Source organism: Heptranchias perlo, chromosome 8 (assembly GCF_035084215.1).
Source record: "Heptranchias perlo isolate sHepPer1 chromosome 8, sHepPer1.hap1, whole genome shotgun sequence".
Classification (NCBI taxonomy): Eukaryota; Metazoa; Chordata; class Chondrichthyes; order Hexanchiformes; family Hexanchidae; genus Heptranchias; species Heptranchias perlo.
Genome location: NC_090332.1, coordinates 3,350,911 through 3,369,486, shown reverse-complemented (window position 1 = coordinate 3,369,486; position 18,576 = coordinate 3,350,911). Strand labels below are relative to the sequence as shown.

The window sequence follows — 18,576 nt, the reverse complement described above, 5'->3', positions numbered from 1 at the left end:
CCTACGTCTTTGCATAAATTTGTTTCCAACAATAAGCATTTCGAGCTTCATGTCTATTGTTGGCGGGTAAAGAGGACCATATAACACAAGTGTCAAAAGCTGAAGTGAGAACAAATAAATAATGACATAAAAATAATAACAGAACAAGGAGAGCACGAGACATTCGGCTTTGAACCGTCAGGCCAGTACATGGGTTGCCAGCAAGAAACAAAAAAAGATAAAACACGATTAATAACAAATCAAGTACAAGTAGAGCGGGTACACATATACAATGTCCAAATAGGCAAACATCTAACAGTGAATTCGGGACAAGTTTTGATTATTAATCACTCACATGCTTGCTGCACTCAATACAAAGCTTGTCAAATTACTCGCCATAATAAACTTTTGCTTCACATCTGTATGAAGGGGACGTAACCTTAAAATCAGAGCCAGGTCATTCAGGAGTGAAGTTAGGAAACACTTCTTCACACAAAGGGCGGTAGAAGTGCAGAACTCCCTCCCACAAAAAGCAGTAGATGCTAGCTCAATCAATAATTTTAAATCTGAGATCGATAGATTTTTGCTAGCCGAGGGTATCGAGGGATATGGACTCAAGCCGGGTAAATGGAGTTAAGATACAGATCAGCCATGATCGCATTGAATGGCGGAACAGACTCAAGGGGCTGAATGGCCTCCTCCTGTTCCCATGTTCCTATGGAGGTTAGTGATTTCTGCGTGTAAATTAATCAAAAGAAACTACATTAGAGCCTCCACTGCTCTTGAAGGGTCAATTGGAAAAGGTCTTTCTCTCGCTCTCTCTCTTTCTTCCTATACATATATAATAGAATAAAAAATAAAAAGTCAGCAACAAAATAAAAAATGATTCGATTCCAGATTTTTCAGGTACTTTACTGAAGCAGTTTTATATTTTTTTTAAAAAGTGATAAAATTGATGAGATAAAGACGACATTAAAAAGGTTTCATTTTTCTTTTAAAAAAAAGATAAGGAATCTTTATAAAACTTATTTTACAGCGTCAATGGGAATTCTCCTTATTCGCCACATTGGCTGAATATGCATTATATCAATCATCATTTAGTCGATATATATTATCATTGTAGGTTTGGTATCAAAATGAAAAGACAGAACAATCGAAAGTTGTGATTTTTTTTACGGTCTGTGGTAATATGAACCCATATTAATAACTAACTTTTCTTTTTTAAAAAAAACTTTTTTTTAAAATTTATTAAGAAACCGAGGTGAATGGCCTTCTGTGCTACAACTCCAGCTGAGCTGGAAAAAAAAGCTAGTCTAACTACAAAAATATGCACACACACAAGTACTGTATGAACATCTGATAATTTGCTAAAGCTTCTGTATTGAAGAAAATCACAAGAAGATTTTGTTAATTTGTACACCAGGCCACGCTGGCAATCTTCAAAACATCCGGTGTTTGAGAAAGATCTCACCGGGTGTTACTGAAATAGTCACATTTTGCACAGACAAGCTTTTCAGTCACATAGTCCACAGCCAGAGACACTGCAAGACATTCACAGGGACCTTCACAAAGAAACGCAGATGTTGCGTACAACAGTGCTCCTGTATTATAAACAGAGTCCGCCTGTATTTCACCTTGTGTGTTATGGTCTGGTTTTTTTTCCCCTGCAGCGTGTGACACATCGGCGACCAGGTCATTTTAACCTAACCCGCCGGACTAGAAACCCGCTGGATCGGGTGGAATGCTGGTTTTAAGATGATTTGATAGGGTGGATAGAGAGAAACTATTTCCTCTGGTGGGGGAAATCCAGAACAAGGGGGCATAATCTTAAAATTAGAGCTAGGCCATTCAGGAGTATTGTCAGGAAGCACTTCTTCACACAAAGGGGAGTGGAAATCTGGAACTCACTCCCTCAAAAAAGCTGTTGAGGCTGGGGGTCAATTGAAAATTTCAAAACTGAGATTGATAGATTTTTGTTCGGTAAGGGTATTAAAGGTTCCGGAACAAGGCAGGTGGATGGAGTTAAGATACAGATCAGCCATGATCTAATTAAATGGCGGAACAGGCTTGAGGGGCTGAATGGCCTACTACTGTTCCTATGTTTTATACCCCGCCCAAAATTGTTCTCCGTTGACTTCAAAAAGGAGAGCAAAATCGGGGGCAGGGTGTAAAACCAGTGCTACACCCAATCCCGGTCAGTTTCCTGACGGGCGGGTTAGGTTAAAATTGCCTCCAGTTGGTGTCTTCATACTGTGTACCCTTCACCCTATAGATTACTCAACCTCCTTCAGTCCCGATCCCCGCGTCACTTGCAAAATACAGGAATCCTTATACATACAGAAGCACTGTAACAAAATATACAAGAAAAATAAAGCATTCGGACACAAATGGAAAAAATAAACTCTTATTAGAGAATGATTGTTCACATCAATTAGTGTCTCACAGAGTCATGCAGATCGAAACTGAGTCGCAATAACACGAGTTTCCACCTTCACACAATGAAAGCTTGAACACAAAAGACTTTTCCACATATTTTATAATGATATTCCCATTCTTGACGTGCACATGCACTGTGTGTTGTTCTGTTTTAGCTGCGTTTCTCTGTCACTGTAGGGGCCACATGCATTACAGTTTAAATTCTATCCGGCTGTGTTTATATTTATTTAATTCTTCTGGTTAACTTTGGAAGCAAAAAAAAAGAAATCAAACATAATAAATATATCTACTGAATTGTTTTCTTAGAAAAATATAATTGCCATGCAGCCAAGCGGTGCAAGGTGTATTAAACATGCTCTCACCAGTACTTGCTATGGTTTAATAGGACACATCACTCTACGTGGTATAATTCACATGCACCAGTCCCAGTTAATATCTGAGGTGAGCAAAATAAATGTCATTCGCAAACCATTCTTATGTTAGTGTCCAGGGCTAAGGGAGCTAGAATACCATTGTAAAATATCCTTCTTGTTTCCAAGATGTACCTACAGCTCAGGACAAATTTAATGCAAAGGCAGACAAAACTGAGCTGAGCAAACTTTTATTTTTTTTTTAAAATAGCAATTTTTAATTTTTCTAGCGTTAGGTGGAAAAAAAAAGCAGCATCACCAACCTGGGGTTTTTTATTGGGGCAAATGTATCGCAGAGGGAAGAGTGTCAGTCAGTGCTCGTGTCTCCAGACATTCACCGACTCCAGTCAGTGACCCCTGGGGGAGGGGGGAGAGGGAAATGCTCGAGCCGGCCAGCCCCACCCGGTCGCTGTCAATCCCGCCGACGGCCACTCGAAACTCCCGGTGACGGCGGGGGGTGGGTCTGCGTTTCGACAGCGATGGAAAATCCGACGGAAATTTTAATGCTGGTTAAAATCGCACTGAGAGTTCCCGCCCGCCCCAACACCCCACACGCAGAACAGACGTGGCGGGTTAAAAAAAGATAGAGCCCCAAAAATCGCACACGACGCCGAGCCCTGCCCTCTGTGTGCGGATCATTGGGGGGGGGGGGTGAAGGGGGGGGGCAAACATAAAAAAAGTCTGTGCATTATGTACTCTAGAGAGAAACAAAAAACTTTTCTCTCTAGGTGTGTATAAAAAATTAATCACACTGCGTGTGTGTGAAAAAAAGTATCTTTTCTTTCGACATTCACTCAGCACAATCACTTTTCATTCACGGTCACAATCACTCGGTTTTTGTGTCCCCCCCGGCCCCTCCTCCTTCTTAAAGAAATAAAAGTCTAGAAATTACTGTTGGCGATATTCATAGTCAAATGCTTAACGCATTCGTACGACTTTCCGTTTTAACGCAGGCGATAACCTGCTTCTTTTAAACAGGTTATCGTCACCGCTAAAATAGTTCAGCTAATATCAGCAACTAATTTCTAAGATATATATAATTAGCCTAAGCTATTATTATGTATACACATATAATTACATAAAATATATGATTTTTTATTTAAAAATTAAAATTTCTTGTTAAAAGATGTTACTTTAAACGTAGTTTTTTAAAAAAAGATAGATGTAATTTTTTGTCCCCCACAGACTGAGGAGTAAGTTTGTAATTGTTGGGTGGGGTGGGAAGGTGATATATCTTTTAGCACAAACTCTCCTCCCACCGGGATGTTCTGACTCGTTCTGTTCTGTTCCCAGGATGAAGACTCTCGCAAGCGCGTTCCCGCGAAAGCCTGAACAGGAGTGCGCGGCCGAGGCTGTGGCGGTCCCTCCGGCGCGCTCCCGCGCTCTCGCTCCTAAACCTTTTTTTTTAAAAAAATGGTCCTTCTCCCTTTGCACGCGCTGTATTGGAGCTCCCTTCCTTCCTTTGCACCAACTGGCTGTTCGTCCGTCCATCAACGCGATGACTTCATGAGCATCTTCATTCACATGTTAATGTAAATTAAATATATTTATAGTTTGCAGCTGGGAGCGTTGGACTTTGCGTCTTCTTGTTTCCGAAGCTTTCATGGGAGGAACTTCTGCAGCTAAGGCCGTTCCTCCTTTGGAAACCCAACGTTGCACTTTGTTACACTGCAATGCAATTCATGTCATACACACACACATATATATCCAAATAACCACTTAACACCAGACCTGGCAACTGTGAATCAGTAGGAATGATAACCCAAAACTGTGACCTATTTTGATGCTACTCCCTCTTTGCAAAAATAAAACGCCTAGTTCCACAAGGTCAAATGGGTTTGCAATCCATGATTGTCCTTACTGATTGCAAAGGGCACTGCAAGCATTTCCCCAATGTTGACAAACAGCTATTAAACATTGAGAAATCTTCCACATCCTGCTACTTTATCTCTGTGACCATCCCATCAGTTTTGTTGCCATGAATTCTGCCTTGAAGCAATTATTTGTGTATTTATTTATGTGTTCATTCGTTCCTTTATGGGAGGATAAAGTTAGTAGATAGGGAGAAACTGTCTCCACTGGCAGGAGGATCGGTAACCAGGGGACACAGATTTAATATAATTGGCAAAAGAACTAGAGGGAGATGAGAATTTTTTTTACGCAGTGAGTTGTTATGATCTGGAATTCACTGCCTGAAAGGGCGGTGGAAGCAGATTCAATAATAACTTTCAAAAGGGAACTGGGTAAATACTTGAAAAGGAAAAATTTGCAGGTCAATGGGGAAAGAGCAGGGGGTGTGGGGCTAATTGGATAGCTCTTTCAAAGAGCCAGCACAGGCATGATGGGCCGAATGGCCTCCTTTTGTGCTGTAAGATTCTATGAAATTTATAGTCCATGTATAAAGCAATTTAATTCATATAAATGTATTATAATGGCATTGGTATTGTATATAAATTTGCTATAAAATATTTAGTGGTTATCTATAGGTGACCATACACAATGTAATAATATTGACTGCGATTCTCTTATTTCTTAACAATTGTTCTCTTGGCGAGTCATGTTATCTTATTTTTGCACGTGACAAAGGCAGGGGAAAATCGATCCTTTTAAAATTAATTAAAACAAGCCACATATATATTATTTTGATTATGACGTTGCAAAGATGCTGCTAAGAGTTCAAATGAGCATCGTGACTGAAGTTATTCCCCATTTCAACCGGTGACCTTGAAGGAGGTGGGTCTCTCCTTATAAGGTCACTTGTTGCAATCAAAGATGACCACTGTACTTTGTCACCAATTGGAACACACCCAAGCTGCTCTTAAGTTCACTGGTCTTTAAAGTGCAGTGTGTCCTGATTGACAGACAATCTGTCCTCCATATCTAGTAAACTGAAGCTACTGTGAATGTCTCAGTAGTTTGGAGACTGAGAAGTGTGGTTATAAAAAAATACCAGTTCGAACAGAGGGCTAAAGTCTAGAAGTCACTACCTAATTTGGTATACAATGCGTTATTAATTCCACAGAAAATTGTGGGAATTCATGCTGTTTTCTCAAACTAAATATGGTTATTCTGATCCATATAGTTCAATGAAATTTAGTCTATTATTTAAGTACTGCATTTTATGTAGATTTAAAATAAACTATGGTTGAGAAAAACAGATAGAAGGAGGCAATCTGAAGGTGCAATTTTCTAGCAACAATTTGAAACTTTTGATATTAACCATACCCAATTAGAACACTACATATAATGGAATTAAGTGGGTGAAAATTCTTCTGGTCTCTCTGTGTGTTTGTGACACTGAAACACAGCGGGTAGATTCCCTCTGATCTCTATTTCTAGCAAAACCATAAGCCTGTTAGAACAGAAGTACGATTTTACTAGGAATCACAAATGTAAGGAAATCGTCCCACTGTATGGGCAGTTCTGCTTACATTGTGGCTGCCACAGAGGAAGCCTATCCCTCTAGAATCCATATAGTACCGGAAGAATAGTAAATTAAAGCACAATCACCAAATCATCTTTTAAATAAAAGTATTAGCATGTCACTGTTGACTACAAAGTATATATGAGCTGAATGCATGTAGTGATCGATCGTCCTTCGAAATATTCTGTGTCCGTTGGGGGAATGGCACTGAGGGTTTATTTATGCAACAATATAAATAAATATGAATAAACATTATGTTCCTGTGGGGTTTTTTTGCACACCCTGTTAAGAATAATCAAATTATTAATATAGAAACACAGCCAACATTAGAAAAATAAGCATCGCAAGAATTTGATCTGCGATTAAGAAACAAAAGTTCATTGAACCTTTTGAGAGAAAAATTAAATTGAACATTGTAAAATAAGAACAATCAATGTCCAGGAGGATTATACTGTAGAGGGAGTTGGAGCTAAAATAAATCAGCTAGGAAAATCAGAAGGAACTAGTCGTCATCATGGATTGGCCAGTGGGCACTGGTCCTGCACCAGCTCTGTGCAGATGTGGCCAGAGAGGAATGAGGCATTACCTTGAGCTTCTACCGAGGTGGCAAATATAGCTGCCAGGACCGCAACAACTGCTAGGCACAGCCTGCTCTTCATATTCGCTTGCTGGACTCACGAGTGCATGAATGAATCTGGAAAGCGAAGGTAAAACACTGATCAGTGGCACGGCGGGAACATGAGGAGAGCCAATTGGTTCAGTTAAGTGTCAGCGATGGTTCAGTGGGTAGCACACTTGCCTCTAAGCTTAGAAGGTTGTCGGTTCAAGTCCCACTCCAGAAACTTGAACATTAATAAATCTAGGCTGACATTCCAATGCAGCACTGAGGGAGTGCTGCACTGCCGGAGGTGCCATCTTTCTGATGAGGCATTAAACTGAGGCCCTGTCTACCCTCTCAGTTGGATGTAAAAGATACCACGGTACTATATCGAAGAAGAGCAGGGGAGTTGTCTCCAGTGTCTTGGCCAATATTTATCCCTCAACTGTTTTGGGAATTGCATTCCGTGTTTCCATCCACTTTTCCGTGAAAATGGCAAAGTTCGCAATACTCCCCGTGTGTCATTAAAAGATGGAATGCTGCAATTCAGCAACCCCTCCTCTCCCCCCTCCAAAGAATAAATAGCCTTAAATTCTTAATTTACTTGTTTTCTATTGTGCTCCTTACATAGTCTCGCTTTTGATCTTTTCAGTAGTGAGGAAAAGAGAGTTAGATGGAAGAAGAAAAATTTCAAATTACTTAAGGCTACAAAAAAAAAATTGTTGCTGATAGAATTAAATGCAAAAGATTCCTTTAAGTCTGGTGCCTGCATGTGTTTCACTGCTTCAATAAAGTGAAAGCTTCAGGCATTGAATTACTCTTAAAATCACAAGGGGCCGCATTAATTGATAATTGTTGCTCTCCAGCTTGGGTTAGGCATGAGTCTGGTTCTGCTTGTGTGCAAACAACTCTTGGTCTGCACAGTCTCATATGGGAGTGTTAGCTGATGGAGCTCTGAATGGTTCTTCGTAAAGCAGCACCTCATTTCGCAAAACAACCGTTGTCCTAGGCAGGTAAAATAGTTACTTCAATTTTCCCCATTTCCCATCACTGGCTTGCCGCTTTCCATAATGTCAGTTCTCATGTGTGCGCGAGCAGGTGCACACGTGCTTGTATGTAAATTAGTGTGCACTCGTACGCATGAAAGAAAGACTTGCATTTATATAACACCATTCATGACCTCAGGAACTCCCCCTTTACAGCCAATGAAGTACTTTTGAAGTATAGTCACTGTTGTAATGTAGTAAACATGGCAGCCAATTTGCACACAGCAAGGTCCTACAAACAGCAATGTGATAATGACCGGATAATCTGTTTTTTTATAGTGTTGGTTGAGGGATAAATGTTGGCCAGGACACCAGGGAGAACTCCCCTGGTCTTCTTCAAGATACTGCCTTGGGATCTTTTACATCTACCCAAGAGGGTAGATGAGGCCTCAGTTTAATATCTCATCCTAAAGACGGCATCTCCAACAGTGCAGCATTTGCTCAGTACTCCACTGATGTGTTGGCCTGGATTATGTGTTCAAGTTTCTGGAGGGAGGACTTAAACCTACGACCTTCTCGCTCAGATGTAAGACTGCTACCAACTGAGCCACGGCTGACACCCAAATGCAATTAGTGTATGCAGGTTAGAGTTCAGATAAATTCTCAAACTCTGTCCAGTGGTCCCAGCATAATAAAAGCTACACCAGCCACTAGCAGTCCTGCAGAGCTCAAAGGGTTACAGGCGGTGGTGAACCACAGAGTAGCCATAGAAACAAGTGATGAGAAAATAAACGAGTGAGACCGTTGTCCTGGGTCAGTGCCAAGGAGATTCCTGAGGCTGTCTGGTCAAGAAAAAACAATCTGATGGTATTTTGGCTATTGGTGAGAATCGGGATCTGATTGTGAGCATCATAAGGGCATTGTCACTTTGCTTCTGGTGTTCCTGGTTCTACATATATTCTTTTATAACCATCTCGACCTCTCCACCACAACCTGAATTCAACCTCTCCACCACAACCTCTCCACCTCGACCTGAACTCGACCTCTCCACCTTGACCTAGATTCGACCTCTCCGCCTTGACCTGAGACTCGACTTCTCCACCTCGACTTGAGATTGACCTATCCACCTCGACCTGAGACTAGACCTCTCCACCCTCGACCTGAGACTCGACCTGATCTGGACCTCTCCACCTCAACCTCACCACCATGGCCTGAGACGCGACCTCTTGACCTCGACCTCTCCACCTCCACCCAAGCCTCGACCTCTTGACCTCAACCTCTCTACCTCCACCCGAGATTCGACATCTCCGCCTCGACCTGAGACTCGTCCTCTTGCCCTCGACCTCTCGACCTCGACTTGGGACAAGTCATGAGAAAGAGCCCATGTATCTGCCATTTTTTGGAAATATATGAGGTATTGGAGGCAGTTTTGCCCCAATGTAGATCTGTTTACTTTCCCAGCAACACCTGGATTTTAAAGTTCTCATCCTCATGTTCAAATCCCTCCATGGCCTCGACCCCTCCCTATCTCTGTGACCTCCTCCAGCTCTACAACCTCCGAGATCTCTGCATTCCTCTAACTCTGGCCTCTTGTGCATCTCTGATTTTCTTCACCTCACCATTGGCGGCCGTGCCTTCAGCTGCCTAGACCCTAATCTCTGGAATTCCCTCCCTAAATCTCTTTGCCTCTCTCTCCTCCTTTAAGATGCTCCTTAAAACCTATCTCTTTGATCAAGCTTTTAATCACTCATCCTAATATCTCCTCCTTTGGCTTGGTGTCAATTTTTTGTCTGATTACGCTCCTGTGACGCACCTTGGGACATTTTACTACGTTAAAGACGCTATATAAATGCAAGGTGTTGTTGTTGGGCTGATTATAATGACCAGTGCCCCAATCCTTGACTCTGCTCATGTGATAGATTAGTGATCTGCAGTATAAGTGCAATATAATATATTACAGTGCTTCATGCTACCACTTTCATATCATTGTAAGACGGTTTTGGATGCAGATCAATGTGAGAGTGGGAGCCGGATTCGGGAGTTGGATCCAGATCTGATCCCAAGTGCACGGAAGCTGGTTGGCTTTGTCCCTCTGGGGCTTTACACCAGGTGAACTGTGACTCTAGCCAAATGCACGGCCATGTTCTAAAAGTGCCCAGGCTGCCTACTGGAATATGAATGCACCTTACAAACATATTGCTAGGTGTTACCCCTGCTCTAACAGTGCTCTCCGCACGTCTCCACCAGAGCAACCTCCGAGACACTGTGGGACGTAGGGTTGCCAACCCTCTAGGATTGCCCTGGAGCCTCCAAGAATTAAAAATTAATCTCCCAGACACTGTCATGAGTGACCCGGGGAAAAAAATCATGGCAGGGGGTGGGGGGGTGGGGTGAAAAAAGTGTGGATTTTTTGCATTTCCTCTAAACATTTTCATTAGTTATGGAAATATTGGTAGTTAGGGGAAAAGGGCTGTTTGACCGGGTGAGGCGGTTGGAGATGGGAGGTTATGTGATGAAACCTCCAGGAATACATTCCACCAGAGTTGGCGAGCCTAGTGGGGTGTGACACTCGGTTACATGGAACAGAGATCCAGAGTTCAATTCTTGCCCCTCTCCAATGTAAAAGTACCAATGTTCCCTGGAACTGCCAGGTAGCTCCACCCACACATTGAGGAAAGTGTTTTATTTTCATGTAACCAATAGTAGCCCCAATATATTCATGGGCAAGAATCCACCCCCAGTGGATAAACTCCTGACTATATTTATTTCAGCAGTCCAAGGAAAACGGAGAGAAGGTGGCAGTACTGAGACAGACACTGTTAGGGGAGAGTGGTAGAGGAACAGAGAGAGAGACCGTCAGACACAGACAGACAGACAGACTGACACAGACACTGTTAGGGGGCAGGGGGGGTGGGGGGGGGGAGAGGAAAGAAACCAGCCCCCTTTGGCAGAGTCAAGGGGGAGGGACAGCAGCCTTCTTAGGGTTTGGAGGGGGACACAGAGTGAGAGAGGCCCTGTTGGGTGGATGTGAGGATTGAAAGAGAGACCTTATTAGGGAGGACAAAAAAGAGAAAGGGACAGTTAGGAAAGAGGAGAGATGTGGGGAGCAAGAAGAGAAAAGGATAGATGCCCTCTTATGGTTTGATGGCACCAGAGAGGTTGTTGAGGGGGAAGACACCTTTGATGGGGAGGGACACAGCAAGAGATATCCTGTGTTGAATGAGAAGATGGAAAAAATAGGATACCCTATAAAACAACAACAACTTGCATTTCTATAGCACCTTTAACATAGTAAAACATCCCAAGGAAGAAAAAGAGACCTTGTCTGTAAAAGATTCCATGACACTATTTGGTGAAGAGCAGGTGAGTTGTCCTGGCCAACATTTATCTCTCAATAAACATGACAGAACTGACGATCTGGTCATTTATCTCATTGCCGTTTGTAGGATCTTGCTGTACGCAAATTGGCTGCCACGTCTCCCTACATTACAACAGTGACTACACTTCAAAAGTACTTCATTGGCTGTAAAGAATTTTGGGTTGTTCTGAGGTTGTGAAAGGCGCTATATAAATGCAAGTTCTTTCTTTCTTATTGTAGAGACATCAGGAAAAGACTGGGAGGGAAGGAAACAGTCCAAGGTACCCAGTTGAGGGATGATACAGAGAAAGAGAAAGAGAGAAAGAGGGAGACCTTGATGAGGAGGGAGATGGTTCGACACCCTGTTGAGTTGGGGGGGGGGGTTGGGAACAGAGAGGGAGAGAACCCCAGTTGCGCAGGAGGGGCATCCCTGACCTGTGGAGCATAAGAACATAAGAAATAGGAGCAGGAGTCGGCCGTACGGCCCCTCAAGCCTGCTCCGCCATTCAATCAGATCATGGCTGATCCTTTACCTCAATTCCACTTTCCCGCCCGATCTCCATATCCCTTGATTCCTCCAGAGTCCAAAAATCTATCGATCTCAGCCTTGAATATATTCAATGACTGAGCATCCACAGTCCTCTGGAGTAGAGAATTCCAAAGATTCACAACCCTCTGCATGAAGAGATTCCTCCTCAGCTCAGTCCTGAATGGCCGACCCCTTATCCTGGAACTATGTCCCCTAGTTCTAGGCTCTCCAGCCAGGGGAAACAATCTCTCAGCATCCACCCTGTCAAGCCCCCTCATAATCTTAAACTCCAGAGAGAATGGACCATTCTACTCAACCTCTCTTCATAGGATAACACTCTCATCCCAGGAATTAATCTAGTGAACCTTCGTTGCACCGCCTCCAAGGTAAGTATATCCTTCCTTAGATAATGAGACCAAAACTGTGCTTCAGGTGAGGTCTTACTAAAGCCCTGTACAACTATAGTAAGACTTCCTTACTCTTGTACTCAACTCCCTTGCAATAAAGGCCAACATTCCATTTGCCTTCCTAACTGCCTGCTGTACCTGCATACTAACTTTTTGCATTTCTTGTACGAGGACACCCAATCCTCACTGAACACCAACATTTAATAGTGTCTCACCATTTAAAAAAATTCTGTTTTTCTATTCTTCCTACCAAAGTGAATAACCTCACATTTCCCCACATTATACTCCATCTGCCACTTTCTTGCCCACTCACTTAACCTGTCTATATCCCTTTGCAGCCTCTTTGCGTCCTCCTCACAGCTTTACTTTCCCACCTAGCTTTGTATCATCAGCAAACTTGGATACATTACACTCGGTCCCTTCATCTAAGTCATTAATATAGATTGTAAATAGCTGAGGCCCAAGCACTGATCCTTGCGGCACCCCACTAGATACAGCCTGCCAACCTGAAATGACCCGTTTATCCACACTCTCCTTTCTGTCCTTTAACCAATCCTTTATCCATGCTAATATATTACCCCCAATCCCATGAGCCCTTACCTTGTGTAACAACCTTTTATGTGGCACCTTTTCGAATGCCTTTTGAAAATCCAAATATACTACATCCACTGGTTTCCCTTTATCTAGCAACAGGGAAATCTCCTGTCTGGGCTCTGCTAGTCCATGTTGTGAGATACTGTATCCTAGAGCTTCCAGTGAGAGACAGGATAATATAGAGTCTCCGATGCACGATACATAATATCAGCCCTGTGCAAAAAAATAATTTAAATCCCTGTCGGATTCTGGTTGACAGGTTTGACAGCTTTCTGCCCGACAAAACATTGAGAGAACTCGATGCGACTTTGAGCTCACCTCAGAACAGAGATTGTGGAGTCACATGTTTGTACTGGGAGGTGAGGGGAAAAGGCCCACTGATTTTCTTTCTTTGTCTTGTTGCCATCTTCTGACAAAAGCTGGAAACTACAATTCTTTTCTTTTGTCGTCTTAAAAATCCACTCCTTCCACCGCCCCCCGCCCCACCACAAACGTATACACACCCACAAATATACACATACACACACGCACACACACACATACTATCCATACTTGCATTGACACCCAAACATGTAGCCACCCACCCCATAAAACACACTCAAACACACACACACGGCCAAACATCCGTTCTCTCACAAACACACCCAAAAATATATACACATACACACACACCAAAACACATACCCACACACCCAAATATATACCCACATCCCCAAACATATACCCACACACCCAAACACATACCCACATCCCCAAACACATACCCACACACCCAAACACATACCCACACACCCAAATATATACCCACATCCCCAAACATATACCCACACACCCAAACACATACCCACATCCCCAAACATATACCCACACACCCAAACACATACACACACACCCAAACACATACCCACATCCCCAAACACATACCCACACACCCAAATATATACCCACATCCCCAAACACATACCCACACACCCAAACACATACCCACATCCCCAAACACATACCCACACACCCAAATACATACAAAACTCCAAATGCATCTGACAGAAAAACTGTGAAGACCAAGTAAAAGTTTGGGAAATGCTGTTTTTCTTACTAAACGGGCAGGTATCAGAGTTCACACTGTGAAGTCTGTGCCTCCCAACTGATCCCTTCCAACAACATTGGAATAAAGTTTCCACAAGGAACATATGCAAGATGTCAGACCCGGGCCAATGGCAGACTGACCCTCACGTCTCCAAAAAAAAGATAAGAGTTGTATTTCTATGACTAATGTTTACTATATTGGATATCGCGGGGCTGTTTTACGATTCATTTCTTAATTTAAATGTCTGCAGTCCACCATTCAGGAGGCAAATTACATTTAAGTGACTGCCTGGTCGGATCAGACAATTTTTCCCTCCCCTTCCCCCAGTCTATTCCCACTCCCTCCTGAAGTTGTTGACTTCTCACTGGGTCAAGGTTCCCTCCATGTCCGGTGCCCTTTGCCACCTTGCCCGAGTGCATTCATACATGAGCGTTGACAGTGAGTGGCCATTCAACCACAAGAGGCATCACAACCCAGGCCAATCCTATCCTCATGTGATGTTCCCAACACTGCCTCCCGCTTTGGTTATAACCAAAGTCCCGTTTCATAGAAGAGTGTACAAGTTTGGTCCGTCTTTAATTTTGTTGCAATTAAGAGCCTTGCATACTTAATATTGTTCAACCTAGGAATTAAAATCCATCCTGAGTGTGGTCCAATCTGTGGACATAGCCGAAATGTCTAAGAGTGAAACCTTTAACCGGTTGCGCAGGGAGAGTCTTGACATGTGGAATGCCTATTTTCACTGCCCCCCTTCTTGGCTTCGAATCAAATTCCCTGAAACCTCAGACAGCGAGGAGTGATCCTGGGGAGGGGGGAATCTGTGAGTCACCTCATCGCCTCGCCGGCTGGCTGTTTCCTTGGGAATTGAGAGAACTCCCAGATATAACCTCATACGGTGTTAGATTCAAAGAAAAAGGAAGATGTCGGCGTGCAGAGGGATATTGGAAATGAAGGGTAAGGTAATCCGTGATTGTGCAGGTCTGGTGCCAAGAAAAAAAGAGGGGAGGGGGGGTGTGGGGAGGAGGCTGATGAAAGAAAGAAACGAAATCATAAATTTCTTGGAGAATAAACCTATATTTCGGGAGCCTGGTGATCTGTCTCGTGTTTTAAACAATGCAGCTCTGCACAATCTACACTCTCACCCACGACCTCTATGTTAGGCAGTTAAACGTACACACAACCGAGTTTGTTATGAATAGTATAACTTGACCTGGATACCCGGCATAAAGTTGTCTCGGCTAGCTGGTCTCCTTCAACTCAGACAACTAAAGACCTCTATTCCTGACCCCCATCCTCCCCCTCCCCAATCCCAGCCTGATTCAGTCTCACTGTCTGCCTATAAATCCCTCGATCTGACAAACTCTCCTACCCCGTACCTCACTCGCAGCCTCCAACTCTCTAAATCATAGATTGTTCCAACTGGGGAGGCGGGGGGAGACTCTGAGCAGATCCCCCGTGGAACGACAAAAAGTCAACAGATTTCGCTATCTGTTGCCTTACTAGCCAGTTAGCTTTGTCACTCTCCACTGATAATAAAACACATCTCTTGCAATGATAGCGCTGTTCCTCCTACTGTCTTTCAGAAGCCTGGACAGGGGGAGTGTATCAACATTTACAGGAGGTTCACTTTATACAGATTACATTAGCAACTTGCATTTATACAGCAGCTCGTAAAATTCTACTCTTAAGGTTTTTTTTTCCTGAAAGCACGTTATAAGAAAATCTGTGTTGCATTATCGAGACTGGACTGTGCTCTGCTGCCAGAGAGAGGAGACCCTTTCTTTTTATTCCTTCGGTGTTAATGCAACGTGAAGAAATATATCACAGACTCTCTCCCTCCACCCCAGCTTTTAGTTCCTGCTAACACACAGGTTTACATGGCACTTTGAGTTCCGACTAAAGTCTGCACCCTAAATATTAACTTCTCCTTTTGTTTCTCTTTACAGATGTTGTTGGATCTGCGGTGCTCCCCCCGAGCATTTATTTCAGATTTCCAGTTCCTTTTTTTTGTATTCCAAAACAACCTTTCTAGGATTTAAGATTAAGACTCGTCTCCCAAATGGCTCTCTCTCTCTCTCCCTCCCTCCCTCTCCCCTTCCCACCAAGCCTGTCTAAAAGCAATTCACCAACTGCCATCGTCTTGACTGATTGCAATATTGCAACGACACTCAGGAGAACAGCATTGCGTCATTAGTCTCACTCAATCCAACTTGAGGTTGGTAAATATAACTATGGGGAGACATTAAGCATATGCCCCTCTCCACGCTTTCTGAAGCTGCTACCCGTTGCTGTGTATTGGGGACTGTCATTTCACTCGCATGCGAGTCAGCGCCACTGATTCAAACACAATTTACAGACATCACCAACTTCAGGGATGCACAACTGGATATCAAACTGCTGCAGTCATTTTTTTTCTCCCTTAAGATATATTTGAACAACCAAAGTAGCAAATCAAAAGCAATTCTATTTTTCCTGCTGACTGCCCTTTTACACCTTGGTGAGAGCGGGCTCTGTATTTCACCCAGTGCCGTTCGATGGGGTTTTAAGAAAGGTTCACAAACTTGTTGCTTTGGGTCTGGGCTGGTGCTACAGCATCACCTGGCGGCCCGACGGCGGGGCTGCGTCCTGTCAGGTCCCAAACATCAGGACCTCACTCGAAAAGTCACAGAGGGGGGGGGGGCCAGGGTCGGGGGGAGGGGGTCTGCAGACTCCCGTTAACTACATGTGGAAGAGCAGGCAGGTCTGCAGCTCTCGCCTCGTCTGCTGACGAGACATGCAGCCTGCAACTGTCCGAAGCATCGCAAGTTACAATGCGTTTCAACACATTACACTCCCCATCTCAGTTATACCAATCCAAGATATAGCAGCCCAGCACATTGACCTGCGAACCGATTTAAAGGGTTTTCGCCCATAATAAATAACTTTAGAAACAAGAAAAAATAGTTTAAAATGTTCGACTTTGTGAGCTTTATTCATCGACTGCAGGTCAAAATAGAGTTTAACTGTACTTAGTCATTATTTAAAGTAATTTAATTCAAACTTCTCGTGATTACAGGTAACTTTTTTAAATTGGAAGACCAACTCGTGCCTCTCCCTCTCTCTATTCTTTTTACAGCTCTGTATATGGGTGAGCTGATGCCCAGATCGACTCCTATGTCTGTGTGGTGTGTCTGTCTGTATATATCTGTGTGAGTGTTTCTGTCTGTGTTGATTGTGCGTGTGAGTAATTTAAAGCCTAAAGTGGAGTCTGAGGCTGACCTCCCTCATTCCCTGTCCCCCACCCACTCACTCACCCACCCACCCACCCCCGGAGCAGTGCACAGACCCAACTAACGCTTCTCCCTGGCTGCATTGCATGCCGTCTACCCCACCCCATCGGCTCCTCGACAAGGATCAGCCCTGGGACTTCTCCATTTCACACAAGCCAGCTCTCCAGGAATAACTCCAGGAGGTGTCAAGGTGGCCCTGTCACAAACCCAGGACAGAGGCAAACCGCACGGTCCAAACGGAAGAACAAATACAACATTTTTTTTTGGAACTGCAAATATATACCAGGTAGTTCAAAATAAAATCGGCCAACACAAACTGAACCAATTCAACCATTTATTGCTTGCAAGCCTTCCCCGGTTGTATCTCAATTTAAATAAAAGCTATTTAGTTATGGTATTGTTGCACTCAATAACATTTGACTGTATAAAATCGAGAGTTTAAATATATGCATCCATTACACGATATATAAAATTAAAATGTTTAAAACATATATAAATGCAATAATAAATCGATATCCCCCCAAAAAAATTCAAATAAAGTTCCTTTTCACATTAGACCCGAAGGTGAGACACATGCAGGGGTTGGAATCCTTGCTAAAATCGATTGCAATAAACACTTGAGTTTAAGAGGGGGCTAATAAGCAAACCTGTGCAGAGAGAGAATCCCTGTTGGTGCTGCTCCTGTAGCCGCAGAGGTGCGCGGGGGACTCGGGGGTAGACCGAGTTTGAGGTGCTGAGCTGGGGGGGCAGGTCCTGTTTTTGTTCTGCTGCTCCGAAGTCTGCAGCCTCTCTCTCTCTCTCCTCTCTTGTGAGAAGTGGGACGATCCTATCGTGGAAAGCCCAGATTAATACTGACCTATTCTATAGCCCATGCAACGGCAAAAAAATGCAGCTTTCGTAAGCTGTTACGAAACGAGCCTTTAGGAGGGAGGGACGTGAAGAGGGGAAAAATGTCATGATGTGATATATATGTAATATTTAATTCAAGCAAAGTCTGCCAACACTTCGCATTCTTGTCTAACGTAATTACATTCCATTTATAATACGATCATCATATTCACACAAGATCCTCAAGCCAAAACTTTAAAGGGACAAGACCTGGAACTCGAAACGCAGTTTGACACTGAACTGGGCTCGACTAAATAAAGTAGATATTTATATCTGTATAAGTGTCTCCTTATTTAAACAAACACACACGATCATTTGTTGTGATTCCTTCTGTCGATTTGTTTTGCACGTTTTTCCGTTAAAACAATTCTTTAAAAAATACAAACAGAAAATGCGCTCAGCGAATCAAGCAGCGTCTGTGAAGAGAGAAACGGGGTTAACGTTTCAGGTCAATGACCTTTCATCAGAACTGGGGGTTTTATTTTGTTGCAAATTTTTGTTTTTGTTTAAATAACTAATCTGTAAGTGTTATTGGTGTGGGGGGAAGGGGGTTTAAATTATGGATTGAAATATTTGCGAATTATACAGACACCTCTCCCTTCACCATTCAT

General features: G+C 43.2%; 1 protein-coding gene across 1 annotated transcript in view; it reads right to left on the bottom strand.

Moving 5' to 3' along the window:
• The window catches only part of col12a1a (collagen, type XII, alpha 1a), a 256,730-nt gene extending 238,810 nt beyond the window's left edge, over positions 1-17,920 (bottom strand). The window contains exons 1-2 of the mRNA XM_067988546.1: positions 17,725-17,920; positions 6,836-6,943 (exon numbers count right to left, since the gene is read on the bottom strand). Of these exons, the coding sequence (XP_067844647.1) occupies positions 6,836-6,908 (73 nt within the window). The 5' untranslated portion in view covers positions 6,909-6,943; positions 17,725-17,920. The remainder of the gene's footprint in view (positions 1-6,835; positions 6,944-17,724) is intronic.
• Between the last annotated feature and the right edge of the window lie 656 nt (positions 17,921-18,576).